We start from the raw sequence: 23,279 nt of genomic DNA, 5'->3' as shown, positions 1-23,279 counted from the left end.
AAAACAACCTGATTTCAAATTCAGTGACAGAGTAAGAGTAACAAAATCAGCACAAAGTAACAAAGTCAGTCCCAAAGGCAGACATGAAAATATCTGCATGCAGCTGCAGCTGATTTTCTAAGGGTCTAAAAATTTAAAAAGAGCTTTTTAATAGATGATGCCAGAAAAATTGGATATCCATATGTATATAGTATCTCTTACCCTTTTGAAAACCAATTCAATATGGATTGAAAATATTAAGCTCTGTTTGAGTCGCTAGAAATCAGGTAAAACATTTCAGAATACAGGCAATGGACAGTAGTTTCTGGAAGGGACTCTAAATAGCTCAGGGAAAAATAGCCAGAATTGAGGAGCAGGATTGTATCAAATTATAAAGAGTCTGCACAACAGAAGAAATGAATAACCACAGTGAATACACAAACTAGATAATGGGAGAATATCTTTGCTGGAGACTAACAACAGGGACTAATATCCAGAAAAATATAATGGACTATACAAAAAGTACCCAGATAATCCAGAGAACAAGTGACAAGTTAAATAAGACCCCCAAAAGAAGTATAAATAAGCCAACAAATTACCACATTTTAGAAAAAGTTCAGCATCATTAGTCATCAAGGAAATACAAATCAAAACTACTCTTGCATTTCAGCTTACTTCAACTAGAATGGTTATCCAGGTAGGAAAAATCTTTATACACTGTTGGTGGGGAAAAGCCGAACACACACATACACACGCACGTGCATGCACACACTAAAACACTAACACACTAATTAGTGTGATTCACTAGGACAACGGTATAAAGGGTCCTCAAAGGCTAAGACTAGTTAAACTATTGGTACATTACTGATGGATTCAGAGTAAGCATTAGATAGGCTTGTATAGCACCATGTCTATTACAGAAATATGCATTTACAACAGCTAAGTCATGTGACCAACCTTAGTGTCCATAAATGAATGACTAAAGAATGTTGCAAACAACAACAAATGACACATAGATCATTTGAGAAGAGAAAGGGACCAGTAGCAAAGGGGGTAGGGATAAAGCAACTAAGATAAAACTGTTATATACAAGCATGAAAATGTCATAATCAAACATCACTTTTTACAATATAAGATGATTAAAAGTTTTGGGAGTATTTACCAAATCCAATAACAGTCGTGTTGTCTTTAAAACAAAAGTAATTAGTCCAAATTACTACACACCATTGCATTTCCTACGTTTTAGTAGTTAAGACATAGCTAAAAGAAAGACAACAGTAGTTTTCAGATTATAGTTTAAGCTTTCAGATTTCATGTAAAATGAACCATCCACTGAAGTTTGTTTTAACCATATTCACCCCCCCCCCCCCCCACCCCCCCCCCCTTTCTTTTAAATGCAGGTTTATTGGAAAGCTGCTCAGCTGCCCTCTGGTGAGTTTTCTGGCCCCAAGGATTGAGGCCAGGGGAGTCCCATGTGGGTCAGGGTGGGAAGAAAGGGCAAGTAGGCAGAGAGAGGAGGAGGAAGGGGGAGGAGGAGGAGGAAGGGGGAGGAGGAGGAGGGAAGAGGAGGAGGAGGAGAAAGAGAGGAGGAAGATGGTTTCAAAGATTTAGCATGTTTTTGATTAGCTTCAGGCCATGAATTGACAGTTTCCCTTTTCCTAAATCCTGTGATTTTACTAACAGGCATACTTCCTGCTAGATGATTTGATTTAACTCAGAAAAGCTGAGGTTCTTCTTTTTAAATGTAATTTGATGACTGATGTTTTGCTGTCACTGAGCTGTATCTGCTAAGCTGTGGTGGGACAGCTGAGAACTCAACTTCATATTAGTAGCGATCTTTGTGCTCACAGAACCCAAATTAACTTTCAGATGTGAACTTCCTGCAAGAACAGAGTCTGAGCTATTCACGTGTACTGATGCGTGCTGATTATCACTTGAATTCTTAGAGCACACAGACAAATTTGTAGCACCCAAAATATTGGGACAATCTCCACATATGTTTCTTTTCTCTACTGTCACTGGCTTATTTATCTGTGATTTATTTGTTAAAGACAATGGCATTGGAGAACTGACAAAATTCAATGTTTACGGCGACACCAACTGACTTCCTTGTTTCAGATGCAGAACAAATATTTCTGGATCCATGTATGGAAGTATTACTTTTACTTTCTGACTCCTTGCTGCCCTTGTTTTCTTGCTGAGTTAGTCTTTTGATGTCATCCAAGCCTGATATAACAAATCATCATCTACATCATCTGCTTCCCAGGTAGTTTCTAATTGATGGCATGCTTTAATCATTTCACTGGCCAACAGTGGGTCATTCCAGTCATCGAAGGGAGAACTGAACTTTGATCCATGAGACTGATTTGTGTTACACACAATGTTTTCTTTGCCCACGAACACAGAATCAAATGGGTCAGTAGTGGGTACTTTCAAAGGCAGGTTAACACCAAGCTTGTGATTTTGTTCATTAGGATACCTTGTGTATGAAACAGACTTGTTAGAGGCATTAAGTATGCCCTTACCATGACCATCTTCTTTCACTTTTGTAAGATTAGAGACAGCAACATAATCTTCATTTTTACTAACAAAGTTAGTGACAGATTTCTCAAATCTCACTTTATTCCCAGTGAATGGTAACTTCCTTGGTTTATCACCTGGATGTGGTGAAAACCTACATTCTCCAGCATTTTTTAGTTCTCTGCTTCGTGTCTTTGAAGGAAGATCCAGTGTTACTTTTGAGTCTCTTAACCTTCCACCCAGATTCATATTTGCTCTTGATGTGATTGTATCATTTTTCCCCAATAGAGGTACAAAACTGCCTTCTGACCAGTACCTTGAGCAGTTGTAGAGGGAAAGAGTTCAAGCGTTTCAGCATTCTCCATAAGGAAGGGTTCACTGCTTAGTAAGCTTTCCCAATCATCCTCAAAATCATTAGCAGTCAATTCATCAAGATGTTTATTAGGTGCTGCTGGAGTCTTAGGACTGGGAGTCACACATGATTTTAGTATTATGGTAGTATCTACTTGAGGGGAAGGTGATACTGGAGTTTTATTTAGCAGGTTTTCTGTGAGCAGAGTTTCAGTAGTAATGATTTCCTCTTGTAGTAAGACATTTTCCTTTTTCATGGAAGTTTTACTATTGTTCAAAAAAGTATCTGACAGCTCCTGGCTTAGCTGTCCACTACACATCTGAGTGGAACCATCGAAAATAGCATTAAAGGCTGCTTCAACATTTCGGTCAAAGGGTTTCTGACTGCTGTCTTGCCCCTTTCCCAGAGATATTCTGCTGTCTCCTTCCACTTGCTTCTTTATTGGAGTACAACTGACTTCAGGAACTATATCATCTGATGCCATCTGCACAGAATTTTTATGGTTATGTAAATGTCCCATTTCTGAAGTCATCTGGATAAAATCATGATTCATCCCATCTTGCTCTTGAATCACATCAAGTTCTTCCATATTTTTATCAAACTGTTGGGCCAATTTCATAAGTTCTTTTTCTCGATTTTTTGTTTTTAACGGAATTACAAGAAGTGAAGGCTGAACTCACTTTGTGCAGCTGATTTTCACTCTTGACTTTTCTTTTGCTACACCAGGAGTACAAGGAATAGCACTGTCACCAATCCATACACCCAGCATGGAGTTTGTCACTGGTTTTTCATCCTGAGGAGCAATACGATTAACAATATGTGAAATCTCATCATTGTATGCACTGGAAATCCGCTTTGTTCTTCTTTTACCTAACTGTTTTGTCATTGGAGAATTTTGATCCCAGAAGATATCAGTCTGTCCATCTGGATCATTTGGAGAACTGAAGGTACAGGACAATAAATTCACTTTCAGAACTTGTGTTGGTGTCTCCTTTTCCCCCGGGCTCCGCCCGCCGTCAGCCGCTGCCCGCCGTTGCGACCGCAGCGCAGACCGCGTTCCCGCCCGGCTAGGCTGGGAGCTGCGGGCCGCCCTGGACGCCCGGGGCCACAGTTCCGCTGCCGGGCAGCAGTTCTCGGCACCCGCCCGGCGGGTCCGCACAGGGCTGTCCGCATGCTTCCTTCGCCGACTCATTCCCGTGGCACCGTCCTTCAGCCGCATTCACATCTTGCTACGGAGGAGCGGGACAACCGCCCGGCAAAGGGGCCGCGCGCCACCGATCACCGCCATCTTTGCAAGTCCAATTATTTTCTTTTTAATCACCTTCTTTTTCTACATATGCACATTTACAAAGAATACAGGCATCAATATAATTAATCATTACAATTAAGTTCTGCCACCTAATGTTTTTTGTACACATCTCATGATAATTAGACATTTACATTTTTGCTTGTTCCTTCCAGAATGAATCCTTCTCTCATCTATACAAACCTAAATATTACTTATTTACTAAATGTTATTAAATATAAATCAGGGTATAGTTTGGAGTCCTCTTACTCCAAGTTAATGTTTTCTTATCCCGAGTTCTCATCCTAGTTTATCTGTACATTCCTTGAGCCACCCATATCTTTTCTATTGGAATTACAGCTACTTAGGCATAGCCCTTATCATTTTTACTTATGCATAGATACTGAAAACAGGATCTAGGTCTGACTCATTTTGCATTGATGGATTCTATTTTGCTCTGTTGCAAAGACATTATGTCGTAAAAAAGTTAGCTGACAAATTCTCTCGAACCTTCTCTGAGGGAAGCAGCTACTTACTGACTCAGGTTCGGAGCCAAGGAGTGGCATTTAAAAGACATGAACAGGAGAGATGGGGAGAGGAGGAAATCTTGCTTAGTCAGAAGAATCTGATAAATTATTTATCTTGAAATATCTTAGTTTGTGTCTTTAGCAGGAGGAGAAATCATCTTGCCTGTAATCCCAGCACATGTTGGGATGAGTCAGAAGGAGCATCAATTTAAGGCCAGCCTGGGCTCCACAGTGATGTTTCGATAGAATTTGCTTGTAGTTGTTCCCCAACTTTAACAGGCACAAGCAGATACAATATATAATAGGGTACACTTCAATGCCGGTTAAGAGAAGTCTTTGTGTGTTTATAAATTCATTTGATCAGTAAATGACTGAATGCCTAGCATTCACATTTGGCATAGAGTTTACATTCTGATTGGGAACTAAAGTATGGGTCAATAGAATCATGAAAACAGCAGGAAAAGCACGCCTATATTTAGTGAGATTTAGTGTGTTGATATGTCTCAAATATATAGCTTGTCGTTTATCAAACTGAAGTGTTTGGAAACTATCACCTATTGAATAATCAGCTTTCAATGTGTTAGACATGGGTTGTTCACCAAACCCATTTGAGAGAAGAGAGTGAGAGTGAGCATACGCATGCTTCTGATGTTTATTCTAAGATTAGCCAGAAGAGTGAGAATGACTAGTGAGCGATTACCATTATTATGTTCCCTGTTAGACCCGAGACAGATCTTAGAAATGTCATTGGCTAAAATTTAGTAGAGTAACTACTTTGAAACAGTACAGTAAGCACTGCCATCAGCACCTGGAGCTCCCTGAAGATGCGGAGACATTGGGAAGACAGGAGAACATTGCTATAGAAACAGATTCAAAAGCCAAGTAGTGAGTTACGCTTCGAGTTACACGTAGGCAGGTGTGGAGCATTCTGGGTGGAGGCTCTCAGAGAGCGATTAGAGTGGGTGACTTTTGTTTGAAAGTCACTTCAACTAACTCAGCTACATTTTCAGGGATCGAGATTTTCAAAAAGCCACCCTGTGGGAGAAGGACTAGAGCAGTGTCTTGAAAATTCTTTAAATATTGAAACGGGAGGAATGAGGACAAAAATAAAGTAGAAGAAACCTCAATGAGCAGAGTTAATGAAGCCACAGAGGATGGGGATTGTCAAAGGCATTCATTCAAATTCCCAGGGAAGGGTGAAGTGCACAGCGTTTAAGGATTGTTGGGCTTGGCTATGGGGCATCATTGGTGTTCATTGTAAGGATAATTTTAGGGAAGTTGTAAGTTGGCTGTGAGGATAATCTTCTCCACAGAAATTGGCTAAGGGTAAAATCAGGATAATGAAATAATTTGTGCTGAAGCAAGGGGAAGAAAAGAGTACTTAGCTCTCACATTAAAATCTTTATTCATGATATGTGGGTATCTTGTATAGCAGCTTGGCTTTATTATTTGGCTAGATTAAATAATGTGAATGATGAACACCCGAGACAGAGTCTGGGTAGAAGTAATCAGAGCTGTACTGAAATCAAGGTTGCTTCCAGTTGTTACAATGACCTAATTGTATTCCAATTTGTTCATATTGACTGTGCTGTGCTAGACTTTGGGGCGATTCATTAGGCTGGATGGTACATCTTGGCCAGTCAGAAAACACTCACCTAAAGCTGCTATAACGTTTAGAGGAAGAGGATAATTAAAATTCACAATGTTACGTCCATGGTCTGGGTTGCTTATCTCCCATGTTATTAGGAATGGGTTTAACGTATTCAGGTGACTTCTTCATTTTGGTAAAATGGCATGAAAATCACTAACTTCCAATTTGTCTCAGAGCTGGAGTGTATTGAAAGGAGATTAAAAGGAGAGATTTTAAATCGAATGCTCAGGGAGTGAGTAAGGAACCATTGAGGGTATGAGGACGCTTCTCGAAGGAGGATCCATCATTTACTTGGAAGTGGAGACCAATCCAAGGTCAGAAGAACAAGTATTATATGTGGGTGAAAGTCGGGGGTTTATTTACATGCCTGTTCATATACATGTGTGTGTATGTATATGGTGCATACACCTAATAAATACTATTACTGAGCACTCTGCTGTAGGCGTTGAGCAATATGGGTTAGGAATATCTACATTCATTATCTTAGCTTTATAAAATAGAGAATATAAGTTTGGCTTTATTAAGAATGTAGTGAAGTTTTAGACATTAAGTACATTGCCCAAGGTCACACAGTCAGTGAAAAGCTACCGCCAAGTGTTCAAATCCAGCCTTACACACTCTTCGTTCAGGTGTGTCAATAGAACACCGACTGGTGTTACCCAGTCATAAGGATAGGCTAAAGCTGGTTTGGAAACTCCAGCTGAATTTCTCCGAATTCATGAAACAACTCAGTTTTTCTTCACCTTTTTTTTTTTGGGAACCTGATATAGAAAGTTGAGTTTCGTGGAGAACCCCGGGAACTTCACACGCAGAAATTGATGCTACAGGTCCGACCACAAACACCCTCGCTGCTCAGAGCTGACTCATAGTCACAACCACACACTACGTGTCCAAATCTTCACTGGACCACTCTGATACTATTGTGTACCTTAAAATGTCCACACTGGAATTCTGCCCACTCGTTGGTGATTCAACTGTACCATTTAAAAAGCTTTTTAGCATCCTTGGCAGAATCTTCTCATAAACGTTGGGTGCTTTTAAATCCCGGGGATTTTGTTATGTTAACGTATTCTCTCAGTAGACTTCTGCCCACCATGCCTTTGGCCTGGTACTTCATTTTCCTTTTACAAGTGGAAAGATATGGCTCTATGGTGCATGGTGTAAAAGCGGTCGTTAAAACCAAGAATGATGGCATGTCAGAATGATCTATATTGTCAATCTAATTGGAAATGCTGTCATTAACATAAAACACTCTATCCGATGCGGGCTTTATGTATCTATTAAATAAAATCGAGGAAACCGCTACATTATTATCGGTATCCTGCAAAAGTTAATTGGATGTTTGAAGCCGTGTGACATTTTCTTACGGCGGCCACCACCATGATGTTTTTTCAGGGATAAACATCCATTGTGTTTATATGGAATCGAATCTGAAAGCTTCTCAAAGAAAACTCAGCACCTCCGGCAAGCCTGCCCCGGCCTGCTGCTCTCTAAGAGACTATTGCTCTTTCCGTCGTGGCTAAACTTTAGAAAGCTGCAGAGATAAAACACCAGCTGGGGCATTGCTGCCTGAAAGCAGGACAGTAATTGTAACAGACTCGGTGCTTTGGGGAGTTTATTTTAAACATCCCTTAAAAAGAAGGGTTTGTAATTTTCCTTCAGATTACAAGCTGACATTTTGAAGAAAAAAAAAAGTCGAAGGGAATGCGGCACGTCTGTCTGGTGGCAGCTGATAATTACCATAGTGTGAGTGGGGCTCGATATAACCCAGGCATTTTAAGAAACATGGTTGATTACAGTGCTGGGAGAGGAACTCGGTTTGGGAATTTTGCTTTGTTAGGCAAATTGAACTGTCCTGCGTCTTCAGTTTCATCTCTTTCCCTTCGGAGGCTCTTCATCCAGGAGCCACCTTCATGTGTGCTCTGTCAGGACTGTCCTACAGGTAATACTCAATAGGAAAACACTGGAAGTCTTAAAGGGAACAAGCACGAAACTGATCCTTATCTGGGAAAATCCCTGGGAAGGTTCGCTGTGCAGTAGTGGTTTTTGCATCATTTAAAATGTTTGCTTTACAAAGGGCTTCCTGGTCTGGCCTCAGTGAGAGACAATGCACATAACCCTTTCCAGGCTGTGGGGAGGTCTGGTGGGTGGGGGTTTGGGGGGGGTAGGGACATCCTCTTGGAGAGGTAGGCATGGCATAGGGAGCGGTCAGGGGTGGACCTGAAGGGGGATGAGGAAGAATAAAAAAAAAAAAAATCAAAATCCCAAAAATAAATGTTTGCTTTAAAAACATTAAAAAAAATGGAGAAAGTAGAGGAACAGTTTTTAGCCATGCTCCCTCCTCCCCGCAAATACCACGCTCCTTGCCTTGGATATGTGTCCCCTTGAGGAACATACAGCGAAGGGTTTATGCTAGCTACATGGAAGAAGTGAGAGACAGTGGTTTCCTTGAAAGGAAGCTAAGAACGTTCAAGGAATATTTTCAACCGCAATCATCAAACACACAGAGGTCTCTTTGAAATGAGTTGCACAGCAGTTGTGTCAATAGTTGTGTGTGTGTGTGTGTGTGTGTGTGTGTGTGTGTGTGTGTGTGTGTGTGTACGCGTGTATGAGCGCATGTGTGTGTGTGTGCATGTGTGTGTGCGTGTGTGTGTGTGTGTGTGTGTGTGTGTGTGTGTGTGTGTGTGTATGTGTGTGCGTGTATATGGGGTGGGAGGGTGTAGACAGAGACAGAAAGTCAGAGTGAGAAATATATGACCAGAATATTTCTGGGCACTTGCTCTTTGGAAGTCAGTCAAAGGTGCCTGCAGGCCAGAATGCAGGTTGTAGTAGATCTCCTTACTATTTTTCTGTATCTTATCTTAATCATGCATACCAACTGTTATTTCTTATGTGTTAATACTCAACTCTAAGTATTTAGTTCAAGAAATACTTAAACTATCCTTCCAAAAAAAATAGCGGAACATCCTTTCGATCAAGAACCAGATCCAGGCTTTGTGGCATCCAAAGCCCTCTGTACAATGGAGATAAAATTATGGCTATAAACTCAGATCAACTGCCCTGGAAAGATCCTGATGGGTCTTGAAGTCAAGTTTCATTTGCTTCCTAGTAAATTCATCTTTACTTGGGAAATAGCCAAGATAGAAAACAATGTACAGTAGAAATTCCACTGTCCTTGCCTGTTTACAATACCATTTAAGGCAGAGATGCTGTGCTATTTCTTTGTGACCCTTTCTTCCAATGGTCATTGCTTGTACTACTGTATCTTTCCTTAAATTCTATCCCCTGTCCTATCTAGCTCATGTACAAAGGGTTATACATTGTGTCTCTGCAGCCACTTTTGCAACGCAGCATCTGCAGTACATAGTTAAGGCTGCCTTGTGCTAACATAGCATTAAGTTAGTATCGATGGCTGACTTGTGGTTCTCAAATCCAATCCCACTTTATATGGTGAAAGCCTAACTGCCTTAGTTGAAATGTGGCCTTAGTGGGGGGATACAGGATTTAAAAAGGTAGCATAGAATAAAATGGATCAATTAGGGAGGGCTCGCACATCCAATCTGAATGGTTTCTTTATTGGAGGGAGGAATTTGAACATACCAGAGACATATCAATATAAAGACAGGCAACAGGTGAAGAGGCATCAAGTAGACAGCCATCTGTAGATCAGTAATAGAGGCCTCAGAGAAGACCCACTGGGTTGGCATGTTAATATTGGACTTAGAGTCAAGCTTTCAGAGATATGAGAATAAAAATTTTCATTGTTTAAATCACAAAATGAGTGGTATTTTTTCAATTTTTTATTATTTTATTTACATTCTAGTTATTACCCCTCCTCTCTGTCTCCCCCTCACAGTTCCTCATCCCATTCCTCCTTCCCCTTGCCTCCAAAAGGGTGCTCCTCTCAGGCCTCCCTTAGCTCCTGGGACCTAAAGTCTCTTGAGGATTAAACACATCTTTTTCCACTAAGGCCTGACCAGGAAGACCTCTAGCTTCTTCAAACCTTCCCCTAATTCAACCATAGTGGTCCTTGACTTCAGTTCAATGGTTGGGTGTGAGTATCTGCTTCTGTCTCAGTCAGTTGCTGGTAGGGCTTCTCAGAGGACAGCCATGCCAGGCTCCCATCTGTAAGCACATCATAGCATCAGTAATAGTGTCAGGCCTTGGTGTCCTCTTGTGAGATGGATCCCAAGTTGGGCCAGTCATTGGACTGCCTTTCCTTCAGTCTCTTCTCCATTTTTGTCCCTGAAGTTCTTTTAGAACTCAAAGTATCGCTATCTGCAGATGATATGATATGATAGCATGCATAAGCAACCCCCAAAAGCCTACCAGAGAACTTCTACAGCTCATAAACAACTTCAGCAAAGTGGCAGGATATAAAATGAACTCAAACAAATCAGTAGCCTTCCTTTACAAAAATGATAAACAGGTTGAGAAAGAAATTAGGGAAATGACACCATCCACCATAGCCACAAATAATATAAAACACCTTAGTGTGACTCTAAGCAAGTAAAAGTTCTTTACGACAAGAACTTCAAATGTCTGAAGAAAGAAATTGAAGAGCACCTCAGAAGATGGAAAGATCTCTCATGCTCATGCATTGTTCGGACCGACATAGTGAAGATGTCCATCTTACCAAAAACAGATTCAATGCAATTCCCATCAAAATTCGAACACAATTCTTCACAGATATAGAAAGAGCAATTATCAACTTCATGTGGAAAAACAAAAAATCCAGGATAGCCAAAACAGTTCTCAACAATAAAAGAACTTCTGGGGGAATCACCATCCTGACCTCAAGCTGTAGTACAAAGCATGTGATAAAAAAGCATGGTATTGATACAAAAACAGACAGGTTGATCAATGGAATAGAATAGAAGACCCAGAAGTAAACCCACACATCTATGAACACTTGATCTTTGACAAAGAAACCAAAAACATAAAGTGGGAAAAGAAAGCATCTTCAATACATGGTGCTGGTCTAACTTGTGGTCTGTTTGTAGAAGAATGAAAAAAGATCCATATTTATCACCTTGCACAAAGCTCAAGTCCAAGTGGATCAAGGACCTCAACATAAAACCAGATACACTCAATCTAACAGAAGAGAAAGTGGGAAAGAGCCTCAAACTCATTGGCACAAGGGGAAATTTCCCAAACAGAACATGAGTGGCTCAGGCTCTAAGATAAACAATCAATAAATGAGACCTCATGAAACTGGAAAGCAAGGTAAAAGACATCATCAATAGGACAAATAGGCAACCTACAGATTGGGAAAAAAATCTTCCCTAACCTTAGAGAGAGGGCTAATATCTAGTCCAAAATATATAAAGAACTCAAGGCGTTAACCTCCAAAATACCAAATAACCCAATTTAAGAAATGGGGTATAGAGCTAAACAGAGAATTTACAACAGAAGAATCTCGAATGGCTGAGAAGCACTTAAAGAAATGTTCAAAGTTCTTAGTCATCAGAGAAATGCAAATCAGAAGGACTCTGAGATTCCACCTCTCACCAATGAGAATGGCTAAGATCAAAAACTCAAGTGACAGCACATGCTGGTGAGGATGTGGAGAAAGAAGAACACTCCTCCAGTGCTGGTGGGACTGCAAGCTGGTACAACCACTCTGTGAATCAATCTGGTGGTTCCTTAGGAAATTGGAAATAGTGAGTGGTATTTTTTTAAAGGAATCTCTAGTAAGCTAATACATCTACCTAACATTTATTCAGTAAGTTGTTACTAGTCCACATCTTCACTTCAGTATCTTTTTCCCCCTTTTTTTCTTTATTAACTTGAGTATTTCTTATTTACATTTCAAATGTTATTCCCTTTCCTGGTTTCCGGGCAAACATCCCCCTAACCCCTTCCCCTCTCCTTCTATATGGGTGTTCCCCTCCCCATCCTGCCCCCATTACCGCCCTCCCCCCAACAATCATGTTCACTGGGGGTTCAGTCTTGGCAGGACCAAGGGCTTCCCCGTCCACTGCTGCTCTTACTATGATATTCATTGCTACCTATGAGGTTGGAGCCCAGGGTCAGTCCATGTATAATCTTTGGGTAGTGGCTTAGTCCCTGGAAGCTCTAGTTGGTTGGCATTGTTGTTCATATGAGGTCTCGAGCCCCTTCAAGCTCTTCCAGTCCTTTCTCTGATTCCTTCAACCGGGGTCCCGTTCTCAGTTCAGTGGTTTGCTGCTGGCATTCGCCTCTGTATTTGCTGTATTCTGGCTGTGTCTCTCAGGAGAGATCTACATCCGGTTCCTGTTGGCCTTCTTTGCTTCATCCATCTTGTCTAATTGGGTGGCTGTATATGCATGGGCCACATGTGGGGCAGGCTCCACTTCAGGATCTTTTAAAACATATTTTTGTTTCCTTCCTTCCCCGGGACAAAAAACGTAGGAAAAGAGGATGGTGCTGAAATAAAATTAGTGTTTTAACATGCACTGCTGATCACCCAATTTCCTTATGTTACTGGGGAGATTGAGGTCCCTTTAGGATTCCTAGTCTTATTAATACAAAATATTTAAAAAGAATTGTCTTAGGAGCACACTTGAGAATGATATTTTTTAGAGTTTGTAGAAAACTAACAGACCAGGCAAGCTGGAAATCTCCACAGTTGTGGAGCGGAGTAGGTGGAGGAAAGGAAGGCACTCCTGCTAGTTAGTTAGGGTCCAAGAGAGCTAGTCTGCTCAGCATAGAGGCCTGAAGGCAGCTGCATGGTGGAAGGGGAAGGAAAACTCAGAAGGAGAGAGGGTGGGAAGGCTCGGCGTGCCAGAGAAAGCAAGCTTGGGCAACCGGCCAGTGTGTGAACGGGAAACATAAGAGGAAGCGGAAGAAACAGTTATACTTTTTGTGAGCTAGAGCTCTCTTATAGGCGGCCCGAGCATGCGATGTTCTAACCTTTGGAGAACAGATCGGGATGTCATGTCTCCACTCAAGGTCAGAGGTTTTGCATTCTTTGGACCAGGAGGATGTAGCTTTCTATCAATGGACCTCAAGAAAGTCTCAGAATTGGCAACTTTTCACAAGGTATTTTAAGTCTCTGGAGAGTTATCTTTTGCTGCCTGTGTCGCTTCCCACCCTACCTGCCCTTGAGGGTCGGGGGTGAGGTGGCGCAAAGTCAATGTCACAGACTCCGGGAGCAGGCGAGAAGTGATGCAGCTGCTGCGAGTTCCTTTAATACCCTCCGCCCTCATCCCATTGGTCCCAAGAAAGCATCTCTTCCAAACAGCAGTTTCCAATTAGCTGGCATTGTGTGTGTCAGCAATCCTTTGTCTCCCAGGCGGTCCTCAATTAGGTCCTCCTACAGGAGATGTCTTTGCTGCTGCATGGCCTCCCACGTTTAAGTAGAGGTGGCTGCCACCATTCGTTCTACAAATTGTACTATTTTTCTTCCTAGTATTACTACCAAAATAGGATGCCCAGTCAAAAGCTACTCATGAGGGAAGGGTCTTCAAGGCTATTAATCTCTATCTCAAACTAAAAAAAGAAGAAAGAGTGTTTAGAGAGAAGCTTCTTAGGTGAAGGGGGATAGCTATATGTATATGGGGTATAACGATAAGATTTGGACAATTGTTAAGTAATCATGCCAGTCTAGCTAAGTAGCAGTAATAGATTCTCTTCTAAGACTGTGACCTCACTAGCCCAGGGTGTTGGCTGGGTTTCCAGTATCAGGTGTGATTTCCCATCTGTTGAATGGACCTTAAGTCTACTTAGACAGCTCTTGGTTGCCACCATCCATGTGGGTACCACCACTGTACCTTTACAGATATGTTGCCAGGCTGGTCGTTGTTGACTGTAGGGTTGAGACTTTCTGGCTTGATTCCCCCTTGAATCATTTGAGTCTTGAGTGCCGTCTTTAGCAGTAGGAGCTCAATGAAGACTATTACAGTAATCCACAACTGGACACAATGCAAAGATCAATGGGTTGTAGGGATCCCAGCCCCACTAGATACATATGTAACACAGGCCCTGCATCTTTGGCTTGGGGAACATTGTGGAAGAACAGTGAGAAAGACTGTAAGATCTAGAAAACCAGGAATGCTGATAGTTGGTTGCTTAATTAAATGGCTACATAAATACAACCTAAACAGGGATAACATCAATAGACACACTACCATGGGAGGGGGAAATTTCATGGGATCTCATTCTTAGACGAAGAGTTCCAGGCAACAATTGACTGCTAAGAGGGAGAATTAGCCTCTCCTATGGATGAGACCCTGACTGGTTATTCAGTGCAAAGTGGCCAGCCCTAGAACCATATACAGAAGCAAGCAAAATGGGCTCTGCAGGCTATACTTACATATTTGTGCTTATACGTGCATATATGTGTATATATGAATGGAACAATAATCAAAGAAAGAGAATCTTTCAATTTGAGAATCAGAGGGAGGACATGAAAAACATTGAAGGAGGGAAGGGAAGTTGGAAGCTGGGGGAAGAAAGAGATGGGAGACGTGATGCAATTTTATTTTAATTAAAAATATAAAAAAATATTAAATGAGGTATTTAATGTTCTTCAAATACACCAGGCATTGGTTTCCTGGTGAAAACAGTGACAACTTGGTGTAAAGCACATTTTATCCATGGTATTGTATAGTAGTCTGTATGACTACTGTTTGAACATAAAAAGAGAGTTTCTTGAACGTAAAAAGCTCTATAGTTAGTGCTTAAAGATGAGACTCTTGGAACATTGGTCCATTTAATCCACATTGCCCAGGACAGAAGAGTAGCACAGCCTACAGGGCCAACCTATGAGTGTAATAATCCAAGAGAACTCATTGTCATACACACAGTTATACAGTAAAAAGCGTATCAAAAGAAGAAATGAACCAGTTGTTCTTTCAGTTGGTCTTACAGGAGACCTCATCAAGCCAGCAATTCCTTGTGATAAGTTGGAATTTTGTTTCCTGCATTTATTTGATATCCATCTGGAAGGATCTTATCCATCGATCGCACCATTCATTCACCAGCTTACTAAACAACGTTTTATTAAGATTCCTGGACTAGAACCAGACTTAGAGAATTGTTAAGCAAATGCTCTACCATGGACCTATAGTGCCAGTCAAAAGAAGAGTCCACTTTCAGGTTCTTCTTTCTCTGCCCTTTCATCATTGTGGTCAAGGATAGAAGCTGGCTTGTGTGCTGTGCTCCAGAGCGCTTTCTTCCCATCATTTATGCCCCAGACCTGATCAACATCACTGGCTTTTATATGATGAATGAGCTAGTACTGGAAATGCAGTCACAATGATAAAGACTAATGCTTCCAGCACTTACTGCGGCTTCATTTCCATAGCTTGTCCATTAGCTGTATTCACTGATCGCATTGGCTAAGAGTATTTTTCCCTACTTTGGCTTAGAAGTGCTCTCTCTCTCTCTCTCTCTCTCTCTCTCTCTCTCTCTCTCTCTCTCAACTTTCTCTAGTACTTATTTCTGTGAATGTTTACAATTTTGGACATGTACAGTAAAACCTTCTTTGGAAGTCCAGTTTAGGTTTTCCAAAGAAGTCTACATCACCAAAACCTGAAAGCTCTTGTGTCTCTTAACTGACAACCCTAGGCATCATCACACAAATCAAAGTTACAGAAATATGAAATTATGTGCCAAGTAAACACATTCATTTCATTCTTGGTCCAAGCAAATCGAATATGGAGATTGATGTACTTCCCCCCCTGTGTTGTAAAGAGTCAATTCAGCTAATTTTCTAAAAGCAAACCCACAAACAAACAAACACAAACCAACCAACCAACAACCAACCAACCAACCAACCAACCAACCCAGAACAAAACAAAGCAAACCAAAAACTACCAGCAATGGTCCTACAGGCCCTTGTTTTGATCTTACATTTTTCTTTCTCTTTCCACCAAGTCAAGGAAAATTTGACTTGCCTGGATTGTATGCTTATACCTGCTCTTTTCCTCGTGATCCTTGCCTACTTGTCAATGCACTGAAGGTTGATGTACCACAGTTAGCGCTCTTGTAGTTCATATACATGCATATGTAACTGTGGTTTATGATATTAGAAGAAAGAAAAGAGGAACACTTCTAATCTCAAGCTACCTTGTTCGTTTGCTTTTGTCTGACTCCATAGACTTTTTATCCAGGGAGGGTGCTTGTAAAAGGACTGCCCGAGGTGGAAATGGACAGAGGCAACCCCTGCAGAGGTGGCCTTACCTAACAGCATAGCCTCTCAGCAGCCAGGACCCCTGTGAATTGGATAACTAGGCTGTATGGCACAATTGCCCGGAGGCTACAAAAGCTAGAGATCTGAGGATGCTTTCTTGTTTCAAGGATATGCCTAACCTACTTTAAAAATATCCCTTTAATGGGGACTTTAAAGGAAGTTCCTCTCTGTTATGAGGTCCCTGAATCCTTAAGTAGTTAGTTTCTTTGTTGGTTTGAGCGACTTCAAAGTGAAATATCATGATATTGTCTCCCCAACAAAAAGCTTTTTCCTCTGGCTTGTAAATAAATTAATATTTTAAGAAGACTGATTTTCTACTTTTAAACACTACATACTTGGAATTTCTTCATGGAGGCTGCAGGAACATTTGAACACATTGCTATGATACACATAAATACCACTGGCAAGGCTTTTATAGAGACAGATGACTCTGTAAAGTATGTACCTTCATTTCAAGAACCCTAAAGGTTTGTGCACGTGCATAAGGTCTGAGCCCTGCTTTGTCGGAGAGGCCTGGTGTACCCATGAAATCCTTGTCTACTTCTATCCTTGTTTGACTTCATAGCAAGCCTGATTTAAAAAGTCATCTTCTCATCGTAGACCTGCTGGACTCATAAATTCATTAAACACACATGTGTCCTTATAAGGAATTTATAAACCAGTAATTACTTGTATCCAATGTGATGTATCTTCCTTTCTGTGCATACACATGCATGTGTGCATGTTATGTGCATGTTTGTGTAGGGGTATGTGAAAACATGCTACTCATCTGGATAGAGACTAGACAACACCCTCAGCCGTCGTTCCTCAGGCATTGCCTTCCTCTCCCTTTGGCCAGGAACTTGCTGAGAATTCTATGTGGACAAACCAACAAGCCTTAGGAACAGCCTATTATACCCCTTCCCCCAACACTGAGATTCTAAACTTATGCTATAATGCCTGGCTTTCCCGCCCCCCCCAACTTTATTAACTTGAGTATTTCTTATTTACATTTCGATTGTTATTCCCCTTCCCGGTTCCTGGGCCAACATCCCCCTAACCCCTCCCCCTCCCCTTCCATATGGGTGTTCCCCTCCCCATCCTCCCCCCATTACCACCCTCCCCCCAAGAATCCCGTTCACTGGGGGTCCAGCCTTAGCAGAACCAAGGGCTTCTTTCCCTTCCACTGGTGCCCTTACTAGGCTATTCATTGCTACCTATGAGGTTGGAGCCCAGGGTCAGTCCATGTATATAGTCTTTAGGTAGTGGCTTAGTCCCTGGAAGCTCTGGTTGGTTGGCATTGTTGTTCATAAGGGGTCTCGAACCCCTTCAAGCTCTTCCAGTCCATTTTCTGATTATGTGATTTGTAGTGCTCAAACTCAAGAAGCACTTTATTGGCTAAGGTATCTCCCAGATTTTAATTCCTTATGGAATTAAAGAACATTTGACGACAACTACAAATCTTTCTAGCCTACTTAGATAGACACAAAAGCAGGGCCGTTTTAAAGACCTGGGTTTTAGATCTTGGGTTTTAGATTCTGTACCTCCTCTCAACATCATTGAAAGAACCCTGACACAGGGAGATGAGGACCTGGATTCCGTATTTCATGAGACACTTCCTGTCTGTGGGATAACTGTGAACAACCCATGGAACATCCCCAGAGTGTCTTATTTGCAATATGAGAGTTGCACACTTTTCTCTAAACTCGTAATTGTTTCCAAGACTGGTTTTTTTCTCTGTTTGTTTTGTTTTTGTTTGTTTGTTTTGTTGGAACTTACCAATTTAGCAATTATACAGCATATTGGAATTCACCTCTTTATCAGAGCAATTAATTCTTCCTCCGTAGTAGCTTTACAAGCTTTCTGTCTGAGGAGTTTTAGGAGTTTCTAAGGAAATAGCCAGGTTGCTAGATCTTTCATCCATCTGTCCTTGACAGATCAGATGGTAAGGACCCTAGTCTGTGGCTCATTATCATTTCCAGAGTTCATTCCTTCAAATGTGAGAGGAAGATTGCCCACTCTGCTACACTTTGGTGTGAAAATACCTATGGAGAAAAAAAATTTGTTCAATATTTAGTCAGACATAGTCAGTTGTTCAAGAATGGACTGGGGAAAAGGGAACTTTCTGGCTTTAAGTGATATATTTACCTCTAGAGGTAAACAAATTTCAACACAAGAACATTTGTATATGTCATTTAAGGTGATGGCTTCTCTCTGTGTGTTGTGCTATTTCTAGGCACTTAGAACATATCAACCTGAAAAGCCAAGGTCCCTTCTTGGAGCTTATATTTTACCAAGGGTCTAAGGGATCTGTGCTATCTATAATAGTGTGTGGAAGATGCAGGGAAAGCAAAGGAAGAATTTGAAGAGGAAGGTTCTGGTTTTAAATAGACTTTTAGGTAGGTTGTACTGGGTGGTAACATTTCGAACTTGAAGTAAGTGAGGGAGGGAATTATAGGAGATAATCAGAGATATTTTCTGATCAGAGGCAAGAGCAGATGCATACATTAAAATCTCACGGTGCGTGAGTGACAGCTATATCTCAGAGACTAGTGTGACTGCTACAGAAGAACAGAGAGGAGGTGAGGGACAGATGAAATTGGACAGTATGCCCAATGTCTGTCATTTGTCTCTCCTTTCCTGCTTAGTTAAAGACCTATTTTCTTCCGAGACTCCTAATTGGTAAAGGTGCACCAGATACCACAAATGCTGCTGCTCTTTATTCTGAGTGAAGAGGGGAGAGGCGCAGTAAGGTGACTTCTAAATGAATCAGTCGAGCTGCAGTAACTGAAATAGTTTGTGTAAGAGGACAAGGTGAAGTTGGGTCAACATGTAGGGGTCGCTCCTGTATCCAGGTGAGGCCCATCTTGCCGTCTACACAGGATGCCCGATTAGTTCATCCTGATGAACTAATCATCAGTTAGTAATCAGGATGAATACACAATTGGCCATCTTAAGAAACATATCCTTGCCACAGCCCACAGTCCCAGTTGGCTTGTAAGAAGTCATTCTGCCTTGCCTGTTCTAATTTTCTTTCTTTCTTTTTTTTTTTCTTTTCTTTTTTTTTTTCGGAGCTGGGGACCGAACCCAGGGCCTTGCACTTGCTAGGGAAGCGCTCTACCGCTGAGCTAAATCCCCAACCCCTCTAATTTTCTTGAAATGTGTTACTACCAGGGCAAGTCTTCCTTTAAAACAGGATTTAAAAAATTGTGCTAAATGTTCTCGAATTATTAAAGGCCATTCAGTTGTCCCACCCATAGATCATCTGGTTTCTGCTTTAAGAACGAGAGGCATTTTTAAAATAGGTATTTCCTTTTTCCAATAAATACCTTAGTGTTTCTTTTTCTTAGGCACGAAGCCAAAGACCAAAGGGTAGGATGGTAGACATAGGGAATAGATATTAGTCAGATATTGCATATGTGCATATCAGAGTCAACACTAAAAAGGGTAATAGATACAGAAATTCTGAGAAGCTATAGAATGAATAAAGAATGCTGTATGTGTGTGGGGGTGTATTTATATGTGTGTATTTGTGTGCATGTGTTTGTGTGTGGGTTTGTGTGTATGTGTGATTCTGTGTGTATAGATAGGACCATAGGAGCTCTTTCACATTTACGAAGCAGTTCATCATAGCCACTCATTTGTTTTGCAACGCAAATAGGTATATTTCCTAGTGCAATCAGAGGCCCTAAGTAGGACATCATCTGTTGGTTCCAGGGAGGGTGAGGACTTAGGTTAGACCTCAGACTGTGCTTATAGACCCAGTATATAGTCACATGTGACTTACTTCCCTCAAGTGTACTTTGTGGGGTTCCTCGGAAGGGATGGAATTTCCTCATTCAGAGTACGTGCTATGTTCTAGGAGTTGTTCCAGGAAATTAAGTGCCTTTGCTTGCTCTTCCTCACAGCCCACTTCTAATCTAGTCTGTCAGTGCAATGATGAAAAATACATCCCCCATCTGACAATCTGGGTTTTCCCTTTAGTCTAACCCACCATCGGCCCAAACTTAGGTTTTTCTAATTGTCTACTAATTGGTCTTCCTGGTTCTACTAGTGAGCCTATAGTTAGTCATTTGTGGGGGCAGGGAGCGGAAGGTCACAGTGTCAATATGAGTGTGCCCCCTCCTTCCTCACAGTTTTCTAGAGGATTTCTTTTGCTATGACAGGAAAGTGGTCACCCTTCACACAGCTGGGAGGACTCCAGGGAGTTCCCTTTGGTGGTTACTCATATCCCTTGGTGCTTCCTCACATCCCTTGGTGCGTCCAAACTGTCTCTTTGTATTCTGGACTTTGTGGACTTGCTTTGCTCTAGATGAATTTCCTGCAGGAGCCACTGCTCTTGATGGCTTTTTTGTTGTTTGTTTGTTTATTTGTTTGTTTGTTTGATTTTTGCCGGGCCATGTACACTTCTCCCAGTCACATCAGTGCATAACTTATTTCTTCTCATTATCAGGAAACTCTCCTCAAATTGTATGAGAACAGGTACTGATCACACGTGTGAAATGCCAACCAACCACCAGTCCTTTATACTTGCTTGCTTTCTTTCTTTTTTTCTTTATTTTTTATTCTTAATTGCATTTTTTTTTATTTACATGTTAAATGTTATCCCATTTCCTGGTTTCCCCTCTAGAAACCTGTTATCCCACCACTCTCCCCCCATCTGCTTCTATGAGGGTGCTCCCTTACCTCCCCACCCTGACATTCCCCTACACTGTGGCATGGAGTTTTGACAGGACCAAGGGCCTCTCCTCCCATTGAGGCCTGACAAGGCCATCCTTTGCTACATATGCAGATGAGCCATAGGTCCATCCCTGTGTTCTCTTGGGGTGGTGGTTTAGACCCTGGGAGCTCTGGGGCATCTTTTTGGTTGATATTGTGTTCATCTTATGGGGTTGCAAACCCTTTAAGCTCCTTTAGTCCTTTCTCAATGGGGACCCCATTCTCAATCCAATGATTGTCTGCGAGTATCTGCCTCTGTATTTGTAAGGCTCTGGCAGAGCCTCTCAGCAGACAGCTATATCAGGCTCCTGTCAGCACGCACTTCTTGGCATCCTCAATATTGTCTAACCCTTTGCTTTATTTCTTTTTATAGCCTGTACCATGTTCAAGTTGACATGAATTTAACTGCTTATTTTACATAAATTACAAAAAAGGACCAAAGGTGCATGTATGTGTGTATACATATACATATACACATACACATACATATACATATATACATGCACATGCACATACACATACATATACAAGTATGAATATATAATATATGTTATATATAAATAAAATCTCCATATTCTCCAAATATGCTGTCTGATATATAATAGTATTCTATAAATATTTCCAATACACTATACTTACTGATATTACAGCTTCGCCTTGCACAGATTTCAAAGGCAAGCACCAAAAGTCCAGAACCACCTTTATTGCTGTTCAAATCCATTTGCCTCAAAGGTTGTGAACATAGAAGACATTTATCAAGTATTTTTTGAATGATAGTTGAATAGTGGCACAGGCGCTAAACTTCTCGAATGGCTGCTAAGAGGAAATGCAGTATGATCAGTAAATGCATGGTGTTTGTGGTTAGACTGGGCTATTTGAATTTTCTATCTGCCACTTGCTGTGTCAGACTGAATAAATCACTTAATCTCTCTGGGCCAGTTTCTTTAACTGAAAAATTAGGTTAATAACAGGACTAGCCTCCCGGGGAGGACTGTTGTGAGGATTAAGTAAAATGAGAAGTGTACTCCGCATTAGTCTGAACTTGTTATCAATGAGATAATCTCACTGCCAGGGTTAAGTGCTTTGTCTACTCCCTGGTAGGGCCCTGGACTTTTCTTAGGCAGAGCAATCGTCTCTGACAAGATTTTCCATTTATGTGTTTACCCCGAGTACTACGTCTTAAGTCTTTGAGGGAAAAGGTCTTAGCTTTTGAAATCTTTAAATTCCCAGAATCTGCACGATGGAGGGCCTCTATGAATCTGGTCTTGAATTGGAGGAAATTGAATTAGAAGAGTCAGCTCTGTTTCAGAACAAGGACACTCTGGTATGGATTAATGTCAGTTTTAATGGTTCTCCAACTAGTATTGATATGGGTCAGGAATCTGTAGTCGTGCATGTAAGAACTAAATCTCTTCATCCATTGGCTTATTGTTGTTTATGTTCTGTTTTGCTTTGTCTTTTGACAATGGGGTAGTGATCCTAGGCTGCTCTTGAACACGTTACATACCGAGGATCACCTCGAACGTCTTCAGATCCCCCTGTCTTCATCTTACTGTCAGGACAACAGTTGTGCACCGCCATGCCTGAACCCAGGCCCTCATTCATGCGAAGCACTCTACTAACAGATCTACATCTCCAGTACTCCTCCCTGATTTTGAGGGCAAAATTCATCCCAAATGAGCTGTTAAATTAATGGAAATGATACTTCCAGGGATCGGCTATCCATAAGTTCAAGCCTTGCTCCCTTCCCTGCCTGAGACAGCTCCCACTGTCAAACACAGGCTTCCTATAGCTCTTTTATCAGCTTTTGGGTAGAAACAGATGCGCAAGCTGAAAGCAGTGGAAATTTCTGCTGAACTTATAAACAGTTGAAGAGTCTGCCTTGGTGAACCATGAACTGAGCAAATACTCCGTTTTTTCTTGGGAGGATGAACAGGGAGGCCACACAGCAATCTATCATGTAAATCCCGTCAAAGGTGCAGTTCACATGGCCACGTGGCTAGAAGTTATTAAAGAAAGTAAGCAATGTGCTTTCTTCCCCGGAAGCTTGCTCCCTAACTTGAGGCTCAGGCCTGTGAGGCCATTTCGTT

The 23,279-nt window shown here is 41.4% G+C and overlaps 1 protein-coding gene across 1 annotated transcript; it reads right to left on the bottom strand.

Moving 5' to 3' along the window:
• Positions 1–1,749: 1,749 nt before the first annotated feature.
• On the bottom strand, positions 1,750–4,142 carry LOC116913396 (ewing's tumor-associated antigen 1 homolog). The gene is given in 4 exon segments (XM_032917611.1): positions 1,750–2,091; positions 2,093–2,202; positions 2,205–2,793; positions 2,796–4,142. Coding segments are annotated over 4 exon segments (2,316 nt in total). The 5' UTR covers positions 4,071–4,142.
• Positions 4,143–23,279: the final 19,137 nt, after the last annotated feature.

Source organism: Rattus rattus, chromosome 1, assembly GCF_011064425.1.
Source record: "Rattus rattus isolate New Zealand chromosome 1, Rrattus_CSIRO_v1, whole genome shotgun sequence".
In the NCBI taxonomy this organism is placed as follows: domain Eukaryota; kingdom Metazoa; phylum Chordata; class Mammalia; order Rodentia; family Muridae; genus Rattus; species Rattus rattus.
Note: the sequence above shows the minus strand (reverse complement) of the source record. Positions and strands in the feature narration are given on the sequence as shown.